Source organism: Anopheles coluzzii, chromosome 2 (genome assembly GCF_943734685.1).
Source record: "Anopheles coluzzii chromosome 2, AcolN3, whole genome shotgun sequence".
In the NCBI taxonomy this organism is placed as follows: Eukaryota; Metazoa; Arthropoda; class Insecta; order Diptera; family Culicidae; genus Anopheles; species Anopheles coluzzii.
The window spans coordinates 108,803,679-108,831,203 of record NC_064670.1 but is presented as its reverse complement, the minus strand read 5'-3'; the positions used below and the strand labels follow the sequence as shown (position 1 = coordinate 108,831,203).

The window sequence follows — 27,525 nt, the reverse complement described above, 5'->3', positions numbered from 1 at the left end:
CCCCACAACGCCCTTATCTGATTCTAGATTATTTGCTTCATTAAAATAAGGATCAAATTGGATTGGCGAAACGTGTGTTTTTGAGGTTGTGGTGGGGTGTGTGTGTGTGGGAAAGATTAACTGCTGCCCCAACTCCTACCACAATCTAAGTAGATGAACAGCGGACACAAAAAAGCACCAACAACAAAGCCCAGAAAAATACACCCCAAAAAACAAGAAGGAACCCCTCTCTTGGGACGCCACCTCACACGGGAAGGGGGGGGGGGGGGGGGGGGGCACACAGCGAGACAAACTTTGTTGGGCGACCTGCATAAATTATCCCGTATCATTCGAAAGTTCGAAAGCGAGGCCGGAGTGACAGCGGGACCCCGGGACTCCGGCCAGTTGAAGCGGGCCTGCAAGTGTGATAGGGGTTTGGTTTTCGCAACAAATAGACCACCCGGCCCTCCCGTTCCTAACGTGTAACTTGGTCTAAGTACTGCTTAGAGTTTGATATCGGTTCGAGGCGTTCCCTTTTTTTTTGGTAGTCGTTTTTTGGGTTTGGAGTTTTTACACCAACCAACCAAGCAGCTTCAATTGGAAAGCGTATAAAACTGAAATTAGCTCTTAAAACCTCCACCAACAGAGAGAGAGAGAGAGCGTGAGAGGGTGGGAAGTGCGTGTTAGAGGACTGCTCCTTTTGGGTTTCCGCGCCCAGGAGACAAGTGATATAGCAAATATGAAAGAATTTAATAAGAGGAAGAGCGTGGTAAGGGAAGAGAATACCCCCCGGTTCCAACGAAATTAAAGCCGAAGCTCAAACACAAACAGAAGAATTCACATCTGGTGATCCGCTTGTGCTTTTTTGGCGTTCCTTCCGATGCGTCTTCGGAGTTCCATGTTCTTCTTTCCCCCTTTTTTTTTTTACTAATCCTGCCACCAGTCGAAATGTGCAGAAAAAGAGAGTGTGTGAGAGAGAGAGGGAATGGCAAGCCAAACGAGGAGAGAAAAGATCAACAAGCTCCGACGGGGAAGCGTGCGGAGGAGTGGCTAACGAAAGGAATGAATGGGAAATCGCTTCAATTTCCCTCGAGACAAAGTACCGCACAGATTCTTTTTTTCGTATTTCGGTTGGGTGTGGGTTCGGCTGTCGGAGGCAGCGACAGGAGGTGAAAAATTCACATAATCAGAAAAGCAAACGCAACGAAGTGTTGCTGAAGTTAGGTGGAGAAAAAGGCAGACCAGTTAGATTTTGCGTTTTTTTTTTGTTTGGTTTTTGGGTTGAAGGTTTGGGTTTGTCTTTTTCAGCGTTGGGATGGGACTTTCTTTACATTTACCCAGCCACACATAGGGTCGTTGGTGCATATATATGTATTTTTAGATCAGCGCACGCAAGTGTTGTCGCCAACGTTGAACAATTGCTCATCAACGCTGTGTCGTTGGTGTGCCGAAGGAAAAAATCTATTCTGGGAAAAGTGAGGAGCTACGTCAGCGGCGTTGATTTTGCGTTTCATTCGCATTCAAATCTAAACTTTTTAATTCTAAATACAGCCTGCTCCCGAGTTACGCGGTTTGGGCGTTCCTGAGAATTCTGAGTAACTTGAATATCCGCGTAAGTCGAATTTCGCGGTTTTTATTTGCCAAAATACAATTGATTGAGTGATTACTCAATCTCAATTTTTTATTTAATTTTGTACTTTTATTCACTTTATCACTTATTTGATACGATTTGTGCCAAACATTCCGATTATTTTGGCTTTTAAGTGGATTAAATTTATTAACAAAAATGCTATTTATACTGCATTGGACAGTTCTTGAAGTAAAGTATATTGATTTGACGTTCGATTTGTCAAATTTAGAAAACCGCGTATCTTCGAATCCGAGTAAGTCGAGAATCCGCGTAACTCGGGAACAGACTGTATGTTAAATATGGCATTTTCATTGTAAAATGAAAATATAGAGTTTCGCACAATTTATCTATTTGTTCCCGTAATTGTTTGAGCTGGTCTCACGATTTATTCGTCGTATCTGATAGGTTTTTGGTTCGTTTCCACGATTTATTGGTATCGTACAATTGGAAATTTAACTTAACAACATGCCCGTCATGGGTTCGTAGGACCCATCCTGCCTGACTGACTATGACTGACTATCCTGCTATGGGGGGGGAATCAATTTGTCACTGAAAGCCAAGCCCACAAGTGGGCACAGGCAGGCCTTGATCGACATCGGTTGTTGAGCCAAAGAAGAAGAAGAAGACAATTGGAAATTAATACAAGTAAACTAAAAAAATGTGAAAATGCCCATCAAATCGTGGTAACTTACCAAAAAAAATATAGGAAGTAACCATTTTTTTTCGGGAAACAACCAAAAAACCTTGGGGGAAACCCTGTAAGCCTTATGTTAAATGCTACTTGTAGCAATTTAGGATTTAGGATTAGTTTCCTAAGCAGCCAAACACTAAGTCCTAAGCTCTGGTTTAATGTTAGAAGCATTTAACACTTTTTGCTTCATACACTTCCAATAAATTAAACCCTCTAGCTCCATCGAACAATTATTGAAAAACTTTAAACCCAATCGCTCGGGATTAACATCTCGTAAAGTTGGATCGTTTCCCATCGGCTTAACTTGCTCCATTAAAATTGGTGCTCCATTTAGTAGAGGTACGGTGTGTAGGTACAGAAATCAAATTACGGGTTCACTGGGACCCCTGAATCATTACGTTTTCCGACCCGTTTCTTGAGATTTACGCGTGTATCGTAGCATTCTTGCGATTCACGTACGCTACGCTTGATCTGCTCTTCGCCTTATCTTAGCAAAACGTAGCAGCAACAAAGCGCATTCGGCCGCCGATCACGAACTTCGAACGCCGCCTGATTACTTCGGTGAGTAACGCACCGCCTCCTGGTCCTTCTCACCTGCTAGGGGCGCGGGGAAATGAAAATGAATAATGTATGAAAATGTATCACCCCGTTGTTGCCAGCCAGTTTGCGTTCGTTGCTCTTACGGACAAGTCGTGTATGCCTGTTCTCACCGAATCTCTTCAACGCACGCCGGTAACGCCGGTACCGGGTTGAAGATGGATGGGTTCGTACCAGACTTGCTTCTCCTGCAGCTTTTCCCATGGATCAACCGATTTGAGCTGATTAAATTAAATGAGCTGTTGTTCGTAACCGGGGGGAGGGAAAGGGGTGGGTACATAAAACAGAGCATTGAGGGGTAGAGCAGCGTATGGAGCGCCTAAATCCCTTTCTGGAACGGTGGCAGCCAATTTACTGCGAGGAGCGCGGACCTCCGTGATTGAGAAGGATTCCGACAGGGGGCGCCTTACGTATGGTTCAAGGTGGGATCGTTCTCGTAGTGATTAATGCCACGCTCAAGAGGGGATTGGGTTTTTTTGTTACGCCGGTTTGGTTACTATTCCACACAGTCGGTCTGCGTTTCGACCGTTCTCAATTATTTCTTAATAAAGTGTGCGGGTGTGTTGGGTTTAATTTTATGTTACTAGCATTGGTTGTGGTGAGAGTGAGGGAACTGCTGTTGCACGCATACAGCTGAAGCAATAGTAGTATCCCGAAAACCACAACCATCCAGCAACTGTCGGTGGTCCATAGTGTCTGAAGGGACAGCATATTATAATGGCACAAATCCAGGAAATGGATTTTCCCGGATTTTCCTGGAAGAAGGAAAAAACTGTTTCGAAGAAGTGGACTTAAAAGTAGCTCCATCTAACCACAATTGAGAATAGTCCAATTCTAAGGATTATGGTTTCGCAACAGATTCCTATACGAAGCGGGGGCAGATGTAAGAGATGGGTCCAAATTCTTACGCTTCTAAAGGTTCAAGATGGTGCAATTAATTTGATTAAGAACGCCAATGGTACGCATTTTTCGGATGTTATTCTACGGATAGTGGAAAGCGGCTAGCAGAGAGGCTTATTTTGCTCTTCTTTTCCGATCGAAATAAATCTTTTTAATCGAGCCTATGGCCGAACATTATGGCCCATTTCGATCGATCCCTTTTTGGGCTGCATGGATACCTACGGGAAGCCCCGTATCGGTCCTAAGCAACCAGGGTTCGGGTCAAGGTTACTGCAAAGTTACAGACCAATGGAACATAATCGATAGACGATGTAACATTTGAAGCGAAATTTGATGTTTTTTTCAGTTTTTAACCTTTTATTGATCCTTGGAATTTTATTAAGACGATCAAGATATTATTACGGGCATATACAGGGATCAGTATCAGTCAGGGTTGAAGGTTTATGTTAAGAGTCAATTGGTTATGGTAACCTAAAAGGAAGTTATAACCTACGACTGTAACTTGGAAGTCATTATGTGTACGCAAATCAACAAATAGACATTCAGAGTGGTAAAGGAATAGCATTTTGAGATGCTTTTAATATCTCAATGTGTCAAAAACGGTGACTAATTGCTTTTTATACATTTTTGCCGCGAGAGGGAGCTAATAAGCTTGTAGTAAGCTTACATTGTTAATATACGACCCAAAAGTGAATCGCGACTTTAAAAATAGGATCTCAGTATTAGAGCAATGTGGAGCAAACACCCAACATACGATTACATCAAACGAAAGGGTCATAGTGAAACTCTTTTTTATTGTAATTTAATTTTTCCATCTCCTGCATAATTTACGAATCTCCAAAGAATGTTTACATCAAGCCCCACAGCCTGGCTACTCAAACATTCTTGAAGCCCGCCGGGAATGTTAATGAAATAATTTTCATTTGCGAAATGTGTGTGTGTGTGTGTGTGTTGCCCCTTGCACAAGACTGCAGGCACAACAACATTGCTGTGCTTTAATTCAATTTAATTCTTTGCCGGAACGAACGGAACGTTGAACCGCAACACACACACACAGGGCGGGGTGTGAGGTTTCATCTTTCTGCTGCATCGCACACAAGTCTCTGGTGGATGGTTCACCCTGGCGCAGTGAAAAATGAGTTCCTCTTACCTTGGACGCGTCTCCCCGTAGGATGCAGGAGAGATCCCTATCGGTGCAGGGTGGTGCGTATTAACATCGTGTGCTCGTGTAGCTGCACTGCAACAACGGCAGCGGCGTTAGATAAGATAAGACCCGACACGTTCGCCCGTCACCATTATTCCCTTGTCTCCCAGTACACGGGAGGAGGGAGATGTGAGAGAAGGATACTTAGACAACTCACGGTATATTGTCTGCACGGCCGTTTACCTCCGTATTGAAGGAGGTGGCGGAATAAGAGGAAAAAGACAGGAGGAATAAAAAACGAACGCAAAGATAAGAGAATTGCACGCACATGAGGAGGAGGAGCAGGAACAGGCAGTCACTCCGACAGTTTGGTGAAGAGCCGAAGATAGACGAGGCAAAAGAAAGAAAGCAAAAAGAACCCAAAGACGAGTGTTTCCCCTTCCTACCGGTGGTAGAGAGGGTCTATTGGGAAATTGAACATGACAGCTTACGAGGACGACAACGGCTCGGTCGCGACTCAGAGAGTCTCGCGGTGCGTCCGGTTATGCCGCGAGAGGGAGCTGCTGCTATAGAGCGTTTGTCAAAGAGGGTGTGGGAAGTGTTCCTTCCTCACATTCTGCTGCTGTTGCTGCAAGGTTTTTGTTAGCGCGGTGAGATTACAAAACCACTCCGCCGTTGTCGTCGCCGCCGCTGCCATTGCTTTACTGGCGGACGATTTAACGTTTTCGCTCACACCGAGAACCTGCGACGTGTTTTACCGCGCACTTTATTTATACCGTTCGCTTGTGCTGCCTGTGCCCGGAATATGCGATGTACAGATATGCGTTGAGTTGGGAATGCGGTTGGCGGTGGTGTGTGGTAGTGGTGGTATCAAAGCCATCAACTGCTTCAAAACGATGGTGCACTTGGCAAAAGGTTGATTTATGCGCGTTTGTCAAAACCAAAGCAAAAAAAGAAAGAAAGAAAGATGAAGCATCCAACATCATGCCTCAAACGACGAACCATTTTTCTTGTTGCTAGAGATAGAGATACACAAGCACCCGGAGCTTGGCCACCGCCGTCAAGGTACAAGTGCACAGGAACGTATGATGAAATGTAAAATAAATTAGCCTTCATCAGCATTCCCGACGAATACGGTGCGGCGCACTCTGGTAAAAAAGACGTACATGGTGATTTTTTAATTTTCATAACCATCTCCACAAACTGTCCGTCCCAAGAGCCGTGAGCGCCATAAGCGTTCGGGCACTGTACGCGTCTACCTGCGTACGATCTATATGAGAAGACAAAGAACACCGGCGAGCTTGTGCTGTAAAACGGGAGCAATTAAGAAAAATGGAACGTACTTTGACTGGATTTGATGGGTTTTCGTGGTGTAGTACTTCACAGGTAGTGAAGAAAACAATTCCTTCTGTTGTGTTAGCACTTTATGGTAAATATTTGTGTAAGAAGATAGCGTTGGCTATGGTTAAAACCGACCAACAATCTAATCAAACTATCTTTTATGTATGATGGTAATGTAAATCAGTCTAAACTACTGGGAACTTTTTTTTTGTTAATTTTGGGAATGGACTTTTGGTGCCGTGACCAGGAGTTTATGATCGAGCCTTTAAACTGCTCGATACAAGCAAACTCGCTATATATGGAACAGCATGCTGTAATCTATGTTAACGGTATTGTAAATCAGTTTAGAGTATTGGAGACTTTTTCCTGTAAATCTTGGGAATGGATTTTTGGTGCCGTGACCAGGAGTTTATGATTGAGCCTTTAAACTGCTCGATACAGCCAAATTCGCTATACATGGAACAGCATGCTCTAATCTATGTTGTCTATTACAACTTCTGACTAGATTCTATTCGCATTCTCGAATGTAATTGAATAATTCTAAGGATATACATCTAACATAAAGGGATTTATGAGTTTGGAACATCGGGATCAATCAGTTATTTACGCCAATCGTGTTGTTGTTCACATCGCAGTGGTTTCAATTTCCATTTAAATTGATTTTGCTCCCAACTCACAAACGAAAGCAACCATGGGGAAAATTTTGCAAAATTGGATGGTGAAATGAAAGTGCATTTAATACGTAAGAAAAATGGTAACTTTTAGCAAAAGGTTCTAACGATCAAAGAGTCATACACAGTAACGCCAACTAGTGATGTGAACGATACAAGCTAAGTTTTTGGCAAGCTTTAGCAACTAGTGGGACAGCGAAATATCTAACAAGCCGCCAGCACTAAACTGGTGTTCATAGTAAAAATTGAAGTTTTGAAGTGGAACAAGGCAGATAATGGAAGTGAAAATTCACCGATAGTGTGATGGTGAAGGAAAATTTAGTTTTCAGCAATAGATTGCAAGATGTAAAATCAAGGTGAGACAGCGTGGCAGAATTGCAGTCTGCATTAAGGAGAAAGATTGGCAAGCCTTAAAATGCTTTTTTTCCTTCAAGAAAACAAACAGAAAAAAGGTGGAATAAAAGATTAAGCTAAACAGAAAGCAGCTTCTAGGCAGGAAAAAAACGGAGAAAACAAAAGCAACACAGCAAGTGAAGGTAGAAAAGAAGAAAAGGGTAGAACATTAAAAAAAGCGTTTCGCAGTCTTCGAGAACTGTTTGTGAAGTACTGCGAAAACAGAAAAACACACACACTCAAACACACATTACCGTTGATTTCCACTTCGGATTCGTGCTGTCCTGTTTGGCGGTGTTGGGCATGTTGCGCAAAGCAGTGACGCAATTACCGCGTCAAAACCGCGGCGGGTTTTTTTGTTTGTGTGGCGGCGTCACAGGTGTGTTGCATTATTTTGATTGCAAGTTACCAGTGGCGGTGGTGATGGTGATGATGATGATGATGATTGTTTTATTTTTTGGCGTTCGGTTTCGAAAGAGAATGATAATATGTAAGTACAAAAAAGTACACAAAGAGAAAAAAGAGAGAACGAGAAAGAGAGAAAGATAGGTAAAGAAAAACATAAAAACAGAGCCAAAACGACGCAGACAATGAAAACGATCAAAACACGGATGTGGGACCGAACTAAACAACGCAAGGGAAAATAGGTAAAACGGTCTAAAGATACAAAGACATCGCACACACAGCATCGCTACGGAGGAGCGCTGGCAGTAGCAGCGGTAGCAGCAGCAACAGCGGCGTGAATGTTGTCGCAAAGTAGCTACATATGTGAGGCCGCTTTTGTGTTATACTATTTCTTGATTGTGAGTTTATGTACGCTTTTGTGGAGGATATTACGAGAGAGGGTTTGAGGGCTCTAAACCAAATGCACCAAATGGAATGCCAATTTGTAGGGTTGGAGACGAGCAGATTTTTCATATAAAAACTATACCATTTAAACAATTGGAACGAATCGGTCTTGGATACATATTATTACAAGAAGCATAATTACATACAATTTACACAGCGCTCATGTTACAGAACCTTAATGGTGAGGTTGTGTAAGAAAAAAGGTAATAAATTTATACACGAAACATTTAACAAATTTACTGCCCGTTTTTTTCGCAAAATGGTTCCGATCTGTTAAGAATGTTTAAATTTAAGCAACTCATCGTAGCGAAGGAATCAAATTCATCTCTTATCTATACACTTGTAAACGAAACTCACTACTACACACACGCGCGCGCCTTGATACGTTTGAAACTCTAATGTAGAAACGCGATACGAAGTGTATGTGAAGAAACAATGAACATGTGATCCTTGAAAGTGTTTTGAGTGTAAATGTAAGAGTAGTGCATTTGTATGTTGTATTGGCAGACGATTCCGATAGAAAAAGCTGCTTAAGCCTCTATTATTCTTTTATTAAGCTATTGTGTAATGCTGTTTGCATACTTTAGGGCGAATTGCAGCGCCAGCACATGCAAAAGGAGTAATTACTTAGCTCAATGTTTTAAAACAATCACGCTTTGGAGCATTTTTTTGCAACTTTTTCTACTGTAAGATGTGTTGACGAGGTGGTGTTTATTGTGGTGTTCAGGGATGGAAATAATATTTTAGGATATTATTGAAGAAAAGAAGAAAAAACAACAAAAACTGAAGCTTCAAAAACGGAACGCTTATTATCCTGTTTACTGCGGTGTTTCGCACAACTGTCATGCCCTTTTTCTGTGCCCGCGCTGTCTGTCGTTTGGTATTACAAATGTCAGGATAAGTAATAAAATACAGTGCCTTCGGATTCAGAGTGGAAAAAAATGGGAGCAAGTTTGAGTAAATGCTAAGAAAAAACTTTTTTCCCCCATCCCCCATTCTTGGGAGCATCGAAACGTTATATCAAACGCGTGGCGAACAGTACAATTGTTCCGTGCTGCAACACTAAAGCCGTAAATTTAACGACCAGCAAGCAAAACTTTTGTTGCGCACTGGTGTGTTTTTTCTCTCTCTTTTCTGTTCGGCACTGCTTCGGAGCTTGTTACCCTTATTTTATTGTTGTTTTTTTTTCAAAATAAGTAGTAAAAAATCAGTTGACTTGACACTTGGGTGGTCTTGGGAAGTGGGAGGATAATATTGATATTTTAAGAGGTTTTTGTTTAGGGCACTGTTTTTCACCCTCTGCAATGGCAGAAGAAAGTTGGCAGAAGAAATAAATCCATCAAGGGTAACATTTCACGCTTACTCCGTGCCAGGCGGTAGCGTTGGTCAACAGTTTAAGGAAAAGAAAACACTTTAAATGATGCTTCAAGAATCAAAGTCGATTGAAAATTATCGAAGAGATTAAGATTATGTTTCGATAAAGAGGTTAGCTAAACTTATTTGCCTTGACCAATTCATTTAATTCATTTAATTTCTTCGGTATTTCGGGTCCTTTGCTTTGCTTTTTCATAGTTTTTTAGCTAAATATTTAGATAAGATGTATTCATTTGTTTAAAATATGTTCCAACAAATGATTGTTTGTTATTGTGTCGGATTTATCCCAAAGAAACTGCAAAGACTACCATCAAATACGTCTGTCGCTGAGGATGAATCATGTATCTTTACCAATCCTTTTCTAAGTGCGCCGAAGCTCATAAACAATGATATAAAAATGCAAACAAAGAGAGTGATAAGCTCTTGGGGATATGAAAGAGCTTCCAATCGTCTTGAGCATCGGAGGGTTCGATAATAATTTCAAACTTTACGTGTACTGAACACGATGCTCCTCCTAACCAGGGACAGTGTAATGAGGAATTTTGCTTCGTTCGTATAACGTTGTTCTCACGGGAGGGAGTAACTTTTTCCCATTTAGAAACCAATATCCAGCGTGCCTGCTGGTCTTCCCCAAAAGCCACAACAAAGTAGTAGTGTACGATGCAGCAAGCAGCATGTTGTTTTATTGTCCTTTAGGCCCTCCCGCTGGTGGGGACTCGTTTGATGGGAGTTTGATGCCATTCCGGCCACTAACGGAAGCTGCCGCTCAGCTGCAGGTAATGGACAGCAGGAAGGGTAGTATATGAGCTGTGGGTCGTTACACGTCTCCCCCTTCAGGGCACGTATCGAGCTGCATTCTGTACCGGAGCGCTTTAAATATTCATGGCATATATCATAATCTTTCAATCCGTTCACCCATTTGGGAGGGGCGGTGGTCCGGTTCTCCGGTAGCATAAAGAACGATGCACACACATGCACAGTGCACAAAACACACGGCAGCACGGGGTTGAGCTTTTCTCGTAAGGAAACCGGTGTGCTATGCAACATGCGGAATAATAAATTTATGTCACTACCAGTGCACATCTCGTGCGCCTGGTTCGTTTGCCCCGTTTCCTTACCACCACCAGGGGGAGATGATGTGTGCATGGATAATGACGGTGCCGATCCCTTTACAAATTCCACACAAGCGGATAAATATTGATATCTACATAAACACATACATCTACCATGGGCAGTGGGTAGACTTTTACGTTGTGCCTTCGTTCTTGCCCCGTTATTGCCCTAAACTTGCTCGGTTTTATTTTTTCGTGCACGGCTGCAGGGTTGACGGTGCAACTGGTTTAACGAGCTGGCGAATAAAACCCACCCGGTTTCGAAATCGGTCGAGAAATAATTTATCGCCCGTTGAAAAACCTACTTTCGGTCGCTTTTCCCCTACACAAGAAGGAAGGCGGTTTAGGGGACCACATTTTACAAAACCCTTTTGGCCATACACGTTTCCAATATATATATTTAGGCAAGGGTATTGGTATCGATTTAGCAGAAATGCTCGCCTACCCAAAACTTTTTGGCCAACTTCGCACACTGTGCCAGGGCTGTGTGCCGTGTAGCAAACAAGGTCGGCCCGAGTTTTCCGGTCTGAATATTTTAGCAAAGCCGATTATAGGGCGTGAAACAGTTATGATACCATCGTGACCAGCATCCACCGTGCACCGACAACACCATCATCATCATCAGCAGCAACAGCAGTGTCGTCATCATCTAAGCAGAGCAACATGCAAATGCAAAGTTGCAGTTCCCTCCCCAGGCTTTCGCCCACTAGTCCGCAGGGCAAATTATTTGCAATCCGTTCCGTTCATGCGAGGAAGGAGGATGGAATACGGGCAACAATTTGAAGGTCATTTGCAATTCGAATTTTCAGTGGGTCAAACCGCTTGCGGGATGAGGATGAGTTGTGGGCCTGGGGCCGAGAAGCATCTATTTCCGGGCATAATTTAGTACAATGTGTCCGATGTGGAATGTTGGGCGAATGGACATTCTTTAAACATTGTCATGATTTACCAACAAAAGGGCAATTAATCTCACAGATGGCGTTAGTGCGTCCTTGCTGGCGCCTAACAAGCGCCTGAAGGTATGCAAAGAGACGTTTGTGCCAGTTTTTGAACGATACTGGTCTATTCAATTTTACAATAAGTAAAATAAGAATAATATAAAAGAATTTAATTTTCTAAAATGCGTTTAAAATCTATTACAAAATTTATTGGAGCAAAGTTAATTTTATTTTTCTCCCTTACAATATTATAAAACAAGGCGTATTTCACTGTTTATAGTATTTATGTTTTTTTTTGGCTCGATATCAATAATAGCGAGAAAAGTACGTTTATACCTATAAGAAAAACAAGACAATTGGAATCGTGCCGATCCTGGGTAGAACGGTTCCGGGTCAACGGCTTGCTTATTGATGCTCTCCGTTCAAGGGACTACTTATAAAACATGCAAATCCCTCAATCACTAGCACCATCGTGGCAACGATTTGCACGCTGCCTGCCCGTCTGATTTTCGCCTCAAAATGATTGCTAAAGTCTGCTAAAAATGAAGTAGTCAGTCCGCGCCAGGTGGAGCGTAAATCCACCCGTAACCCTCCCTGCATGATTTAGCACCAGAACGTCTTGTGTGACCGACGGTGTTTCGCATGTTTTCGTCATTGGCCCCGATTTTACCCCCTGCTTCTGTTTACCCACTAACGGCTAATGTCCGATCTGACCCACATTAACAGACCGTGTGTCGATACTCGAACCCGAACCCCTTTATGATTCGTCCATCTTTTGTTTTTTGCATGCAAGCCGGCGAACAGTTTTGGGCGCCATTCGTTCCAGCGCTTGGGTAGTTGTTTATCCAGCTCCCTTTGCACCTGCACACTCTTTTATGCTTCATCCGAAGTGCGGAGCTAGCATAGAAAGTCATCCAGTGGAATGAGAATGGGTAAGGGACCGCCCGGCTTAGGTTTCGCGAGCACTCGCGGCCACAGCAATGCGCTAAACACTGCGTAAAAATGCAGCGGGCAGCTCTCGGGAGGCCGAACGGAGGCCGTCGATCAGCCAATTGTCGAGCCGGCTGTATCATTGATGTATTGCTGGTATGCCACACGGTGTGGGAAGGCGGGGGAAATAGAGCCGCTGACAGACGTTTTTCAGCGTGTGCACAATTGCGCTGCGGACGTGTTTTCGCATGTCAAGCTCTGGCAGGCGCGCTGCGATCGATCGGAATGGTGCGTTTTGATTGGCAAAAAGAAGGTACACAATAAGAGAGAGAGAGAAAGAGTGCATGAGACTGGCAGTTTTTGTTTGGGATGACACTGAACGCAGCATGAGAAGTTATGAAACTAATTCAGTAGAAGTTCGATTTAAGGTATGAATCGTACGGCTTTAAACGAATGCACGAATTTAAAATGATAAAAGTAAGAGAGTTGTATAGACACTTTTGTTATTACAAACGAATCGAAACTTTAATTTAAAAGCAAAAAAAAATTAAAAGCAAAAAGAGCATGAAACATCGTTTTGGGAACCTTTGAGTTCATTTAAGGCAACACAAAAACTAAAAATAAATGCCAATATCCAACAAGAAGGAAAGGCGGAAAATTTAAACCCAAGCACACTGGTTCGAATATTCTCCAAAACTTGTGGTAAATTGTTCGACAATGGCAAACCGCGTGGCGCATGATAAAAGGAACGTTCTTTTGTACGTTTTCCTCTTTTTTCCACGCTTCGTTTGCTCATTTAACGTATCCCTTTGCACAGGACACAGGGAAGAGCATGGGAAGCAGCACAGCTGTCCATTGGTTGGTGTTCGTAATTGCTGCAATTGAAATGCAATTATGTTTATTGCTTTGAGGCTTCCGATAATCAGGGTCTTTTTACCACTGTCCCACAGAGCGGGAAATGGTGAGAAAAGTAAAAATGGGGAAACCATCACACCCCGTGCAGATGGTTGTGTGAGTTCAAATTGTGCGAGATAAGAGTATGACTGGGAGGTGTGTGTCATTTTAAGTACTTCATTACCTTGCTCGATTAATTTGGTTATTAACGTGGCGCCGGCTTTTAAATACTTGGGTTTCGAGTTGAACGCCTCAGTTCAATGATGTTCATCGCGAAAAGTTGATATACAAGTGGGAAGAGGAGAGAAATACAATTCATTTCAATCACCCTTTAAATGAACATTTGAAGTTCGCATGCCAAGCACGGCATGGCGGGTTGTACAGCTCGGCAACAAAAAGGCTTTCGATAAAAATAGACTTTATTTTTGGAAGAGCGGGTTAGCACAAAAAAGGCGTTCGAAAGATCAACAGCAATATCGTTTCGTGGAGCGTGTGTTTCTCATTTCCTAGCAAATCTACACCATCGATAAACCTTAGCTTCACTTAGCAGAAACACACACACGCTCACACCACACCAGAAAGTCGACTGTTCCGACGAAAACGGAAGCCAATAATGAAGAGGCGTCTTTCGTTGCTGGTAAGCCGTCCGGGTGGACCGGGTACGGTTAATCAATAGTGCGCGGCTTTCGGCAGGCTTGTTTGATTTGCTTCCATTCGCTCTTCGCTTCCAAAAACCAACCCCCAATTGCCCGTGGTGAATCGATGACGTGCCATCCCGAATCGTACCACCACGACCACACCCCGAACAAAAGGAAAATAGCGCCTTCCGAACAAAGCAAACGAATCGAGTGTGTGAATGAGAGAAGCATCCGTAGGATATCGCCTATCGGTTTGCTGGTTAGTCAGGGAAGGTTTCCTCTGCTCATCACACGAACACATTCGAAGGAGTGTTTATTTTTCTATCGCGTCTAGCTCCTTAATTTAGACGGCATAGAGAGAAGAAGTGTGTGGTTTGTGAGCAGAGGGAGAGAAAACAAAAGCAGTGAAGCTTAAATCGTACGGAACTGGGTACGAACTAAAGCGCCGAAATGAAGCGCCCGGAAGACGGTTCAAAATGCGCTTGATTAATGAGTGCCTCGTCGTGGTGGCTTTAGACAGGCAAGGTGTGGTGGGTGAGTGTGTGTGTGTAGAAGCTTTTCTTTCCTTTTATTTGGTTCAAATGAAAGTGATCGTTTCGCTCTTTGGACAGGCCGAATATATTGCCGAACGATTTAATCAGTTGTGCGATTATGTTGGAGGGCAAAAGCTTCAGAGGCTGTCATTATTATTTCAACAGAGAATTGTTTTACGGGTTAGGAGAGTTGCAAACACAAGCAGGAGGAGTAGTTTAGGAGCTTCGGGATCCATTCCATCACAAAAGGCGATTCAATCTTTTGATGCAGATTAAACAAGGGATGTAAAATCCGTATTTGCGACATATTTAACCGAAGCCAAATATCATGCTTATTTGAAAACAAAAAGAGAAGCATAAATATGTTAATTTATGCATACAAAATCTGTAATTTTATAATCTCTGTATATTAGGAGACACAAAATTTCGTGTTTTTGCACCAATTATTATTGGTTGGTTGCTAGACAGACTTTGGCTTTTTTCCCCACAAAAAAGGAAAGCCAGTGTTAAAATTAAAAGAAGCAAAAAGAGCCAAATAAGAATCTTTTTCCATTATACGAACAGGAAATGATTTCGTTTTGCATTCTAAGGATAGAATAGCAACAAATCAATCACACCTTTCAATGAAAATTGACCGACATTGGGGCCCGATTACGATTCTAGTCAGCTTTTTTTAGATAGAGTTTGACAGTTGGAGGCTGTAAATGCTCCATGTAAACACTCCATACAAAACTGCACAAAAAACTAGCCTGCAATCAGTTCAATTCAGTTTAGATTACCCAGTCAGACAGCCTTCTGTTAATTTACCCATTCGAGCAGTTTTGTGTCTGTTTTAACAGTAATTTAAGAGCAATTTAGCGGTACGAAGTGTTGTCGTTTGTTATCAGTGAAAAGATTTAAAAAAGAACAACAAGAGTATTATTTTAATTATCTTTTAGTAGAAGAAGACGTAGGCGGTGTGTTTTAAAACTGTAAAATGAAAAAATCAGCCGAGAAATTGCGTTTAATAGTGCTAATTGTGCATCACCTTCTCCGGGTGAAGCTTCTGTTCAAGTCGAGTTTGCTAAAAAAATACATTGTTATCGTTTGTATAAGTTAAGGAAAATGATTGAATGTAACCATTAAACTGTAATATAATACATTTCGTGTTATTTGTTAACAATTTGACCGAAAAAAATAAAAATAAAATAGACGAAGGAATAGGATGTATCAAAACTGCTCGAATGGGTAAATTAATGACTGCTAATTTACCATTAAAATTCTCTTAAATTACCGGTAATTTAGCGGAAAGATAGTGGTAAATTAAATCCGATTTGTCTGACTGGGTATTCTAGCCTCAAAGCTAGCATTAGATTCGAGTACCTGCTCGAAAAATGGCAAAACAAGGAGGTGTTTACATATATTTCAAGGTGCATTAAAGAGATCTGGTGATGGTATCCAGAATCAAAGTGTATGTAGTCCAGGTGGTCTCATACCATGTTTTTTAAACCAAATTTGAACATCACTTTTTGATAGGCCGGGTGAAAACTTTTCCTGAAAAAAAAAACTTTTTGGAGGCTTGACAAATACACAAAACACTCTTAAAATCTTCATTCAGAAGCAGAAGCGATAAAAATCAGCCTTCTAAATTCATACACCTTGGGATAAGCCCACCTGTGTGTTATACTAACTTAGATAGCTGCTCGAAAACTGCTATACAATGCAAACAGCTGGCAGGCTGAAATTTCTGCCTACGAACTTAAAACGGAAAGGGCCCCATTGTGTAATAAATGGTTCTCCCTTTAAAAGGAAGGTACCTTTGTTTTTTGTTTTTACCCCCATTATTAACCCACACACACACACCTGGATTTTCACTTAACCATGTACAACAAATTACACTTTAAGAGTTTTGCTATCTGCCATTTAGCTTAGAAACATTAAGCGTAAAGTAAAACAATGCATCGCCCTCGCTTTTGTCCTATCCACCCGGAAACCGGAAGGAAATGGTATGGGTAAGGGGTTTTGTTTGTTTGCTTTTTTTAGCTTTTCCCAGAACCCTTTCCTTCTGCGAAGGTAAAGGTTTGTTTTGCGCCCTATTTTTCCCCATTCACTGAAGCGATTTATCCTTTTCATATTCATCTTATTAAGGAGGTTGATATTGAGTGTTCTTCCCGTGGTCTTTCTAGTAAGAAAATACATAACTGCACAATGCAGCGGAAGTGGGAGGCAATGTAAATAAACACAAACAAGAACGAGTCACAATGCAAAAAAGGCAGGAAATAAGGAAAGAAAATAATAGGAAAGTGTAACACACAGAGTGTCGCCATGTTCACCTGCCTCACAACACCAATACAACACAAAAGGGATACAAAAGAAGGAGGAACAAAAACGTACAAAAGGGAAAACAAAACAGGAAACGAGTTTGCATAAACATTGCTCTGCTCACCCTACCAGCGCACACTTCCTCTCGCCCGGATGCATTATGCAATTTAACCATCAGCGCGACGAGCTGCTGCCGTCCACCGTTCGCCGTTTTGTGGTGCATTTTCCGGGCGGATGAAAATGCAATAATAGCCACCCTCGAACAGAACGTGTCCGTGTGTCAAGCGGATGCAACGCAATGCACACAAATTGCATCCGTGCAGGAAAGTAGCATCATGCGTGTGTGTCTTTGTGTATTTGCTCCCGCTATATGCACAATGCAGAGAAGGTATCAATCGGGTTTGTTTAAATACGGCCTGCCGGATCGTAGCCACGGTTTTCCCCAAACCGATTCGTGCTATTTGCGTGGCCACACTTTTTCACACTTTCACGACACCACCACGACACGCATGGGATGGGAATGTTGTCCCGTTTTTCCCGACCCACAGCGATGGCGAGGCGTTTTGCACAAGAGTTTTCACGTAGCATTGTGCCAAACAACTGAGCGCGGATGGTGGAAAACATCATGCGAAATGGATTGCATACACATTCCGCCCGCGGGAGGCAGCTGTGAAAGCGAACTTGCCTTACTTTTCCCCCCTTTTTTCCCACCCCTCCTTCCCCCGGGATATAGACACAAACCCCCTTGCCCAGTAGGAGGATTAGAGCCTCTCCTATGGAGGAACGGCTGCACCAACGCGTACGCTTGTGTGAATATTGTTGTGCTCACCGGACGGACACGGAATAGCACATTGTGGTCGCCGATGCCGAAACCGGTGTGTGTGTGTGTGTTTAACCCTCGCTCTCTCGGGCCGGACGAACCGGACCAGACGTCAAGCAGAGCAGAGCAATTTTCCTGTGTACCGGGATGCTCAACGGATTGCTCCCTTTTTTTCAATTTACCCATTGCCACTTTATTTCCATGCTATCGATTCCCTTTGATAATATGCGCGCGCGCGTCGGCTAAAAGGGATATATGCGGGTCGAAGGGATTTAGGAGCAAATGAGGCCATCAAACCAAGGTGTGTGCAGGACGGCACCGGCCGCGAGATTGGCAAAGGTGCATTCGGAAGGAAATTGAATGTGAGAGGGAAAAATAAGGTCGAGTTAATGTGGCTGTGTGTGTGTGGGTGTGTGTGTGTGTGGGAAGGTTTTATGTGTTTATCGTTTTGCATGTTTGCGCTAGCACCAACGGGTGCCGTGTTGTGCGTGTAGCTGTGTATATGTTTGTTTATTCGCGGCGTATGCGAGACGAGACGCTGACGCAAAGCGGAAACTGCGCTCTCATCCGTTCGACGTTTCGGTTTTCGGTTTTCCACTTTCAAGGCTGCCTCTACAAAGTACTCTCTAGCTCGCAATTTTGAAGAGTGGCTACTAAAGGCTACGGCTAGTACGATTTTTGTTTTCTGTTTCTGATCGAGAACGATCAACTATACATAAACACGCGAATAGAGAGAGAGCGAGAGTTGGGTGAGACATTTGGTCCCCCTTGCAACGTACCTGCACACTGTCACACTCGTTCCAGGTCTGGAGGCGCGGTTTGTGCTTTTCCTTCTCGTCCCGGGCGGCGTTCGTGGCGGCACCGGCCGACGCTTCCGTCGATATCCAGATCAGGTTGCCCTTCGGCTGGCTGATGACGATGAACGCATGCTTACCTGGTGGAACGTCGTGCTGCAGGCGAGGGAGGAACGGGAGGAAGAGTTAATTAGTACATTCGTATTATCTTTCAATTATTGCTGTTTCCTGCTGAACCGCTTGTGTCCTGTGGTTCAATTAGTAGATGCATGTGTTTGCAGTTTACTTGCAAATTGAACAGGGTAGAGTTTTTGTTTTTAGTTTGCTGTTTTGGGAAATGTATCTGTCTGATGATGGTTCTTTCTAGTGAGTTCTTTGAAATCAACTGTGATGCGGGTTTCTCGTTGCTTTCTTCTAGATTCGCTCGGAAATGATGTTTCCTATCGTCATAGTTGGTCATGTAGCCATTTTATATTTAAATAATACCGATTTTATTATGAGATAACGTCATATAAAATTAGCTTTTGTTTTCATCAAAAACCAATGCTATCAATTTAAAATGAGCTCGACTCCATCGTTCATCAATAGAAGAAAGTCCAATATACGAACACACTAAATCTTGGCGCTGTCAACACACTTGATCACACACATATCCACAATCTCCGGCGTATCAAGTGCTAATTGAGCAGATATGGAAAAACAATGTCAAGCAACTGTCACTTGGGTAGGCTTCGAAATCGGAGTCGATTTCGGCATCTTCATAAGAGTAGACGTTTGGATCCAATGATGCTACGTATTGATAACCGCAAAGAATCCAAATTTACTTGTAAAGGACTCCCGGATAGGTTTCGCTTCTGAAACTTCTTATTTCAATTCAAGAACTGATTCTCATTCTGAAGCTAATTCCAATTCTGGAATCAATTCTGATACCGTCTCCGGTGCAAATTGCGTTTCCCAAATCCACTTTGATTCCGAAGCCGATTCTTATTCGGAATCGATTTCGGATTTGGAGTCGATTTCGAAATTGGTCCATAGTCGACACCGCAATCGGTTCCGGTGTCAACTCCGGGATCGGCTCCGAAATCGGCTCCAAAATTGGCTCCGAAATCGGCTCCGGAATTGGCTCCGAAATCGGCTCCGGAATTGATTCCAAACATGGAATCGGGTAGGTCCGATTCCGAGCTCCCACTACTAGTTGTTTCCTTATATTAATTGGAATAGTTGACTTGTTTTGGGTTTTGCAATGGTAAGATGACTGAAACGGTTGTTGAAAATACCGTGTTTTATAAAACTAACGACCACTTTTGAAGTTTATTTGAAATTCTCATGCCTAGCATTCAATGTTTTGTAATATTTTTATCGTTCAAAAATGAAAGCAGCTTATTGCAGCAATAGAGGATGTTTAAAAATGTTTTTTCATCCGTTTTATAAAAACTTTAAAGCATTTCATTTGTTACTTATATGCAGTTTCGGTAATTAGATACAGATAGAGGCTTGAATTTTTACAGATAAAGGCTTGATAGATTCAGCTTAAATTTTTGTGTGAATTTTCTATAGCATAAAGTTGTTTAGTTCTTTTAATTTTTTATAGTTTTTCGTAATCTTACGATATATTGATCGTAATCGTTGAACATCTCCACAACATACAAACTACCTTTCCATCTATACAAATTAACAGTTTCTAGACTGATAGTGCTCAGAAACCATTTTCCATATTGCCTGTCTGATGTATTTCTTGTTGACGGTACCAAAAACCCAAAACAAAAACTTCCCATTAACCGTTAATAGGATTGAACTGTAAAATAAATGCAATAAAACCAAAGCCCCAGCCCAGAGCAGCTCCCCGTTCTTACACGGTTATTACCCTTTCAACGGTGACCAATTTCCACCCATTAATGAGCGTCCAGCTTAAGTACCGCGCCGCGCAAAACAATAGCATGATCATTTAATGAAAGTAATGCGATGATGGCATTCTCTTCCCCATCCCAAAAAGGCCCAACGCTCGCCTTACTTTTACCCTCTTTCCCATTTTACCGGTCCAGGTAGTGCAGGGATTATGAGATATTTGCCACCCGAAATGGGATTAGTTTTAACGCGCGCCCCTTGCCTCCTGTGCCCGTGTGCTGCCCCTTGTGCGCGGCATAATCATTTTATTAGGCCATCAAATTGTCACCCGGACGCAGGGGTTTGAAGGGCTCGAAGGGGAAAGCTCTAAATCAAATGGCTCCACTGGCACTGGCTCGGTCGTTGGAGAAAAGCGCCGGCGTGTTCGAGCAACGCGTGCGGGGCAGTTTTCATTCCCATAATCCACCCAAGCGCCACCCGTAAGCATAATCATCAGCAACGGATCATCAAACGGATTGGGTTTTTACGGACGATGATCCATAATCCGCTGTTTTTTTTGGTCTTGCGGCGGGGTACCCCGACTGTCCGGGACATGCTGTGACATCATGTTTGGATGAGACATTTCTCCGTAAATAGAGCGAGAGAGATAGAGAGAGAAAGAGAGAGAGAACGAAAAAACAGCATCCCTTCAAAGGCAAGGAGCGTACTAATTATGGTAGAATTTATGTTTATCCAACTCATTCCCTCACGCTGCTGCTTCTTCGCTGCGGCTGCTGTGGAGTAGTGTTCAATGATCAGGAGAGTTTAGCTTCGCACACTCTCTCTTTCTCTTTTCCCTCCTCACCGGACATGGATGCCGTTGCAAGCGAGGACGATAATAACGCGATGGTGGACGAGCGTGCGGACCCGAAACGACCAGACCGACCCGGTCGGTGTTTGTTTGTGCCGCTAGTTTAATTAAATTTCATCTGCAATACGTTCTGCAAAATTCATCAACGTTTATAAAATTCATTAAAAGTTCCACGGTGCTACTGCTGGCGCTGCTGCTGCTGTAGGGACCTTTTACCCTTGTCGACAACCGGGTACATACATACATCTGACCAGACACTTCCAGAACAGGGCGCTCTCTTCATCACCTCGAGTGCGGCAACCTAATGGCCAGGGCACGTACATCAGAGCCTGACAGAGGATGACATGGTGAAAGCCAGGTAAGAGCCCAACCGTCGCCAGTGTCACCCAGCACTTCTGGGTGAAAGAGTGACTTTTAATGGTGCTTTAATTGCTAAGTAAAATATTGAACCCTAATCAGCTGACCGGAACAGCGGGAAGGTGGGTAGACAAGCAGACAAAGTAGTAGTAGCAGTAGCGGACGTTTACCCCTGCACAGGGCTAGACGATGAGTGGTAATCGTTTGAGCGAAAGGGGGTAGACAGACACCTTGCCTGCCGGTAGAAAGGTAAAGCGTTCTTGCTGTTTCCATCGTCGTAAGGAACACTGAGGCAGGAAGTGAAGCACCGTCATCTTAGATCGAGATGAAGCCATTATGGAAATGGCAAGCGGCAAGTGATGGTACGAACAATGTGGTAACTGGTTTCGGGTAAAATTGCCTCAACAGGCGAAACGATTTAATCCCAATTAGTCGCCAGCCATGCCGTGCCAGGCATCGCTGCCGAGAATGGCTGTCGCTGACCATTTCTAAGGACGGCCGTTGTCTGGTGGGTTTGATCGCACGTGCGCGGGAAAGTATGGCAAATAATTTGCTGAAAAGTATTCCTGGCGCCATCGTTGATTCGGCGTAAGATGATAGCGGCATTTTGTTTAAAAAAGTGGAGCGCCACAAAATCTTACGCAACTTCAAAGGGACATTTTGCGCTCGCCGCTTTATCTGAACTTTGTCATCCGCAACCGGTTAATCGAGTAAACAAAGTATTACGGGGCGTAAAGTGTGCAAACGGGACACGTTTGGGAAATTAGATTTCGAACAAAGCAAAGCACAAAACTGATCGGCTCGTGTTGATTCGACCGATGCTTGCTTTTGTGTTGCTGAGGGAATCACATTAAAGCGGTAAAAACGGCGCTTGAGCTTGATTGGTCCAGATAAAGCTGGGCGGATTATACACCATTGCTTTCCGTTCAAACTCATTAACTGAAAGCTAAGCTATGCAATTAAGGATTTATCCTTATGGGCAGGACAGTAAACAATGGCATTGCTGTAACGAGATAGCGCAATTTGTTCTTTTATTTATAACGAAAACTAATCGTTTGCTATCTTTGCCATGAAATGTTGAAGGAAATTATGACGAAGAGATTCACGTTCCTCGAATAAATGTTTGATTAAATTCATTTTTCGGTGAGTTGAAATACTCTTTCGAAAATTCAATTTTGATGAGCGGTTTAACTATCCATTCAACCAATAATTTAGCTGGATAAATTGAACAGTTTCAGTAATAATCAAAGAAACTACAGCTTTTGAGGTTCGGAATAATCCGGCAGACTCCAGCTGAGATTGGATGAAGGATCGCTCTTCTAGGTGCCGGTGCGTTTATCCATTAGTTAATTGAAGGTACAATTTTAAAGGTTCTGTTATTGCGTTGTTTTACTTTGGCGTTTTAGATCAATCTTCTTCTTCTTTTGGCTCAACAACCGTTGTCGGTCAAGGCCTGCCGGTACCACTCTACTTGTGGGCTTGGCTTTCAGTGACTTATTAATCCCCCCATAGCAGGATAGTCAGTACTACGTATGGCGGCACGGTCTATTTGCGGCTTGAACCCATGATGGGCATGTTGTTAAGTCGTTCGGTTAAACGACTGTACTACGAGACCGGCTCATTAAATCAATAGATCAATACCTCATTTCAAACTCGTTCGGATTGATCCGCAAAAATCCTGATTGATTCAGACTCATCAGGAGACGTTTGGAATAATCCGAACTAATCCGGATTACACAACACTACTGGGAACTCCCAGTAGGTTTCCATATCTCTTAGAGAGTGAGTTGAAGATGTTCTATCTCATTCGTTATAAATCAATCGAGGGTACTGAGTGATTATTCATATCATATTTCTTAGAATTGGGATTTTAGTCTCTATTGGAGATGATATCACTACTTTACTAAGAGCATTGCCCTTACAGGCTTGATTTACAGCACAATGATGAGGTCATCGTTCTGATCAATCAATGATGAACTCTAGGCTCTTAGTTTGTGAAAATTCAAAGAAGTCGTGATGGATTTGGACACTTTCTGTTGCATATGACAATCCCAGACCAATCAGATCTATAGCGTATGCCAAAATCCCAATGACTTATAGAAGAAGTATCACGAGATCTTAATATTGAATACACTCAAATAGATGTACGAAAAGGTGACAAATTGACCAACTTTGTTTGTTTGAGCTTTTCGTTCATTAAAACATCCAAACATAGAGCCAAGTCTAAGAGGACCTCTAGATAGGGCATAGTTCTTCATGATAAATTATGATTGTAACAAAATCACCGGGCTTGTTAATTTTATAATTAAAACTTTGGCACTTTTTCATTCCTTCAAAACTTCCCCAAACATCTTCGTGCTAAATATCAGAACCAAAAGTTTCACTGTAATTACCCACTAATTAAGTTTTTGGACACACCGAGCAAGGCGTCATAATTCATTGCTTGGTTCATTCATTCCCTACACTAAGCTGCTAGCAATAATAAATCCCGTCCCGCCCGTTTCCATACCGATAACAAATCCCAACCACAAACACTTACCTGTCTAACGGCGAAATAGCACGTCAGATTCCTGGGATAGATGCCGGGAAAGTTGGGCGACTGCAGACGGCACACCTTTTTGTCGCAGTTGGTGAATATACGCGAGCAGAACGTACCCTGCATGAGATCGCCTGCGGAAATAGTACGAAACGCAACAAAACAATCAATACACTACAGAGCAGGGGGGGGGGGGCAAAGGGTCCTGACGGCAACGCTTATGACGTTTCGTCACGTCATCGACTGGGCGACACGCGACACGACACTTACCCAGGTAGTACTGCGGTTCGGTGTAGTTGAGCGGCTGCTTCCGGGGGCTGCCCGGGCCCAGCGGGCTCCAACCGTCGGTGGAACCGTTCAGCCGGCCAAACATTGACCCACCGGCCGCGGGTCCACCACGCTGCAGCATACCTCCACCAGCCGCCCGCGTCATGTTGTCGTAGGTCGTCGGGTACGGCAGATCGTTGGCACCGAGCGAAACCATCCGATTGCGCTGCTGGCCCGCGCCGAGCCCGCCCGCCTCCTGGTACGTCTGGTGCTCCGAGTGTGCGGTCGAGTTGGTAAAGTCCTCGATCAGCGGGTAGTTCGGGATGTACGTGACGTTCGTCCACGGTGGGATGTACTCGTGCCGGTGGCCCCCGTACCGGACGACCGCACTGGCACGGGACAGCATTTTGTACTGTATCCGGAAGTCGAAGTTGTAACCGCTCTGGTCACGCGACAGCCTGCGAAGAGAGGCGGGATGGTGCGAAAGGTTAAAATGTGTGCAAACTTTGAACTTCTGCTGCCCGCAACCGTAAAGTAGTGAACCGTATCGTTTAAACGGAACGAGCACGCTTTGGGTCTTTACTTACTTGAACAGCTTGATCGTCATGACGAGGGAATCGGTTTCGCTGTAGAAGATGGCCGGGCCCCAGGTCGTGCCGCACCACATGCCGCCGACGTTCGCTCGCTTCGCTTCCGAAACCTGCAGATAGCCGTCCGGGCAGCCATTCTCCGTGTACGACACGAACCGGCCGAGGGTGAAGCTGTCGAGCGTCACCTGCGGGCAATGGATGGAAATGATATGATGGTCGTTGGCGAAGAAAATGTGCGCTGAATTTTATGCACTTGGTGTACAACATTTTTATGCCATTTCAAAAAGCGGCACAGAAGCATGTGTGTGTGTTGGTACTATTAATAAATGATCACGTACAACGAATCAAAGACAAGCGAGCCACCTCGAGCAGATAAGTTCGCAAATGACAAGTTTTCATCGCATGAAACACACGTGTGCTGATTAGCAATTCGGTTTAGTCTACCTCTGTATGCATCTCTCTTTCGCTCATTTCGCTCCATTATGCAGACGTAATTACGCAGAGTACCGAGAGATTCTTTGCTCTAGTGCCCAACAAATAGCTGAGGGTTATGGTTCGCTGCGGGTGACGGTTAACAAATGCTGGCAAACGTTTGAGTTCTTGCAGTTATTTTCCATCCAAGTCTGGTGTTTGTGCTTAGTATTTTCTCTTCTCCCACACTAATCCATAGTTACGGGTATATTCACCACCAACAATGGAGCGTCTTCACATGTTCCTCGCGCGGAGACACACACACACACACACACACACCGGCAAAAGCACAATATATCCCTGAATAATACGTTTTAGGGAGCTTACCATCCAGCTGATGATGGTGGAAGCAAGGTTAAATGGTGGTAGGTGAGATCGGTTGGAAAATGTTGCATTCCTGTGCATTGACCCACATACCAGCATCGGATCAGAGAGACACACTCTAATCATCTGCTCTGTGTGTGTGTGTGCATTTGTGTGAGTTAGTCGCTTATAGCACGGTCCACAGAGACACGGTACGCCCACGTGAGCACGTCCGAGGCCGGTTGCATTTAATCTGCAATTAACTCGCTGCATGCTGCAGGTTGGCATATTATTATTATTATTATTATTATTATTATTGGACATGAGAGCACAACCGTCCAACGAACACTGCGCCACTCGGATTGCACAGACCTTTTCCCAGCCAACCGCTCTGTTTCGGGATTAGAGGTCGGGAAATCCGTCGGTAAAGAGAGCGTGAGGTGAGTTTGTGTGCACAAGCTTGGAAATAGGAAAATGGCTATCGAAATTCTACCGCGCACGGGTCGGTACACCGCGCTGTGCAGTTGCAACTGGACGCGTATGTCCGGGGAGTGGGTTTTCTGGCAGATTAGGTACCGGGTGTGTGGGTGTGCATGTGTGTGTTTGTACCACATCGTGCGGCTTTAATTACACGTTCGCCGTTACAAACAGTTCATTATGGGAATGATAAATGATGGCCAATTATTTTTCGTCCACTGAGAGAGGAGCAGATTGGCAGATGGTTTTCTGTGTGCGCTGGACGTGTGTGTGTGTGTTTGTGGGGATATGGGGCATGCTGTATCAATTTTGATGGTAGGTGCAAACGGAGAAATATCGTAATTGCAGCCCCGATGATAGTTAAACATTAGCGCTAGAGGTTTGATCGTTAGCGAGCGAGCGTGTGCCGTTTCGGGGGGATTTTGGGTCGTGTTTTTGGGCTGGTGTAATTGGAGTTGCTGGTAAGCGGAATTAGCTCGTCTAATTTGCACGAATCCAAAGTGCTCTATTATATGAGAGTGGTGGTATTTGCATGATTTACAGGAAAGGAGAAGCACGCGTAATAGCTATCGATGTGAACATTTAGTATAATCAAGCTCAGATAGGCAAAGTTTTGCTCAAAAAGGTGTTAATTGTGAAGCCTAATTATTGAGTATTTTGAGGAATTCTTCCTGATCCTCACGAGGTAATGGAATTGTATTAATGTGATATGATAAGCTGTATTTATTGTAACAGTCATGGTCTTTGTAGAAGAATTAAGTAGAAGTTGTTTTTATAGAAATGCTTTGATTATTTATTCAACAATAGGTTTTTAACTACAGTTAAATCACTCCAAGATGAATCTTCAAGGGACTGTCCACCTAGAGAGATAACCATTTCAGAGAAAAACCAATGAAAGTATTGCTATAAGGTATCCAAGAAATTATGGAAAACATTGACATTTTTTGGCCAATATTTTTGTAAACTGTCATTGAAAACATCTGCTTAAAGAATTAGAGGTTACCAAATTGCATATGCAGCTTAGAGAATATTTGCCTTAGGGAGAATTTCATTTTGAAGAGTTGTTCAATGCATGGAATATGACGGAATCGTCAAATAGTTTATCTTAATCCATCCAGCGATTTGCCCGAGAGAGAGAGAGAGAGACTCGAGCTGTGCTTTTGTTCTCCGTTTCGATTCAATCGTCGCGTGGAGGGATGGGAAAGGAGATAAAAGAATGATAATGACACATTTTGCACACATGATTTGAATATGTAATTGTGCATTTTCGAAAAATCGTGGGACTGTCAAAGGGTTAGAG

General features: G+C 43.4%; 1 protein-coding gene across 2 annotated transcripts in view; it reads right to left on the bottom strand.

Moving 5' to 3' along the window:
- Nucleotides 1-27,525, bottom strand: part of LOC120947589 (uncharacterized) — a 52,977-nt gene that overhangs the window by 13,025 nt on the left and 12,427 nt on the right. The window contains exons 3-7 of one of the 2 annotated variants that reach the window (XM_049607038.1): nucleotides 24,972-25,159; nucleotides 24,388-24,842; nucleotides 24,121-24,251; nucleotides 18,515-18,685; nucleotides 7,601-7,630 (exon numbers count right to left, since the gene is read on the bottom strand). In XM_049607038.1, coding sequence (XP_049462995.1) covers nucleotides 7,601-7,630; nucleotides 18,515-18,685; nucleotides 24,121-24,251; nucleotides 24,388-24,842; nucleotides 24,972-25,159 — 975 coding nt within the window. The remainder of the gene's footprint in view (nucleotides 1-7,600; nucleotides 7,631-18,514; nucleotides 18,686-24,120; nucleotides 24,252-24,387; nucleotides 24,843-24,971; nucleotides 25,160-27,525) is intronic. The other variant, XM_049607039.1, reaches the window with a different exon arrangement.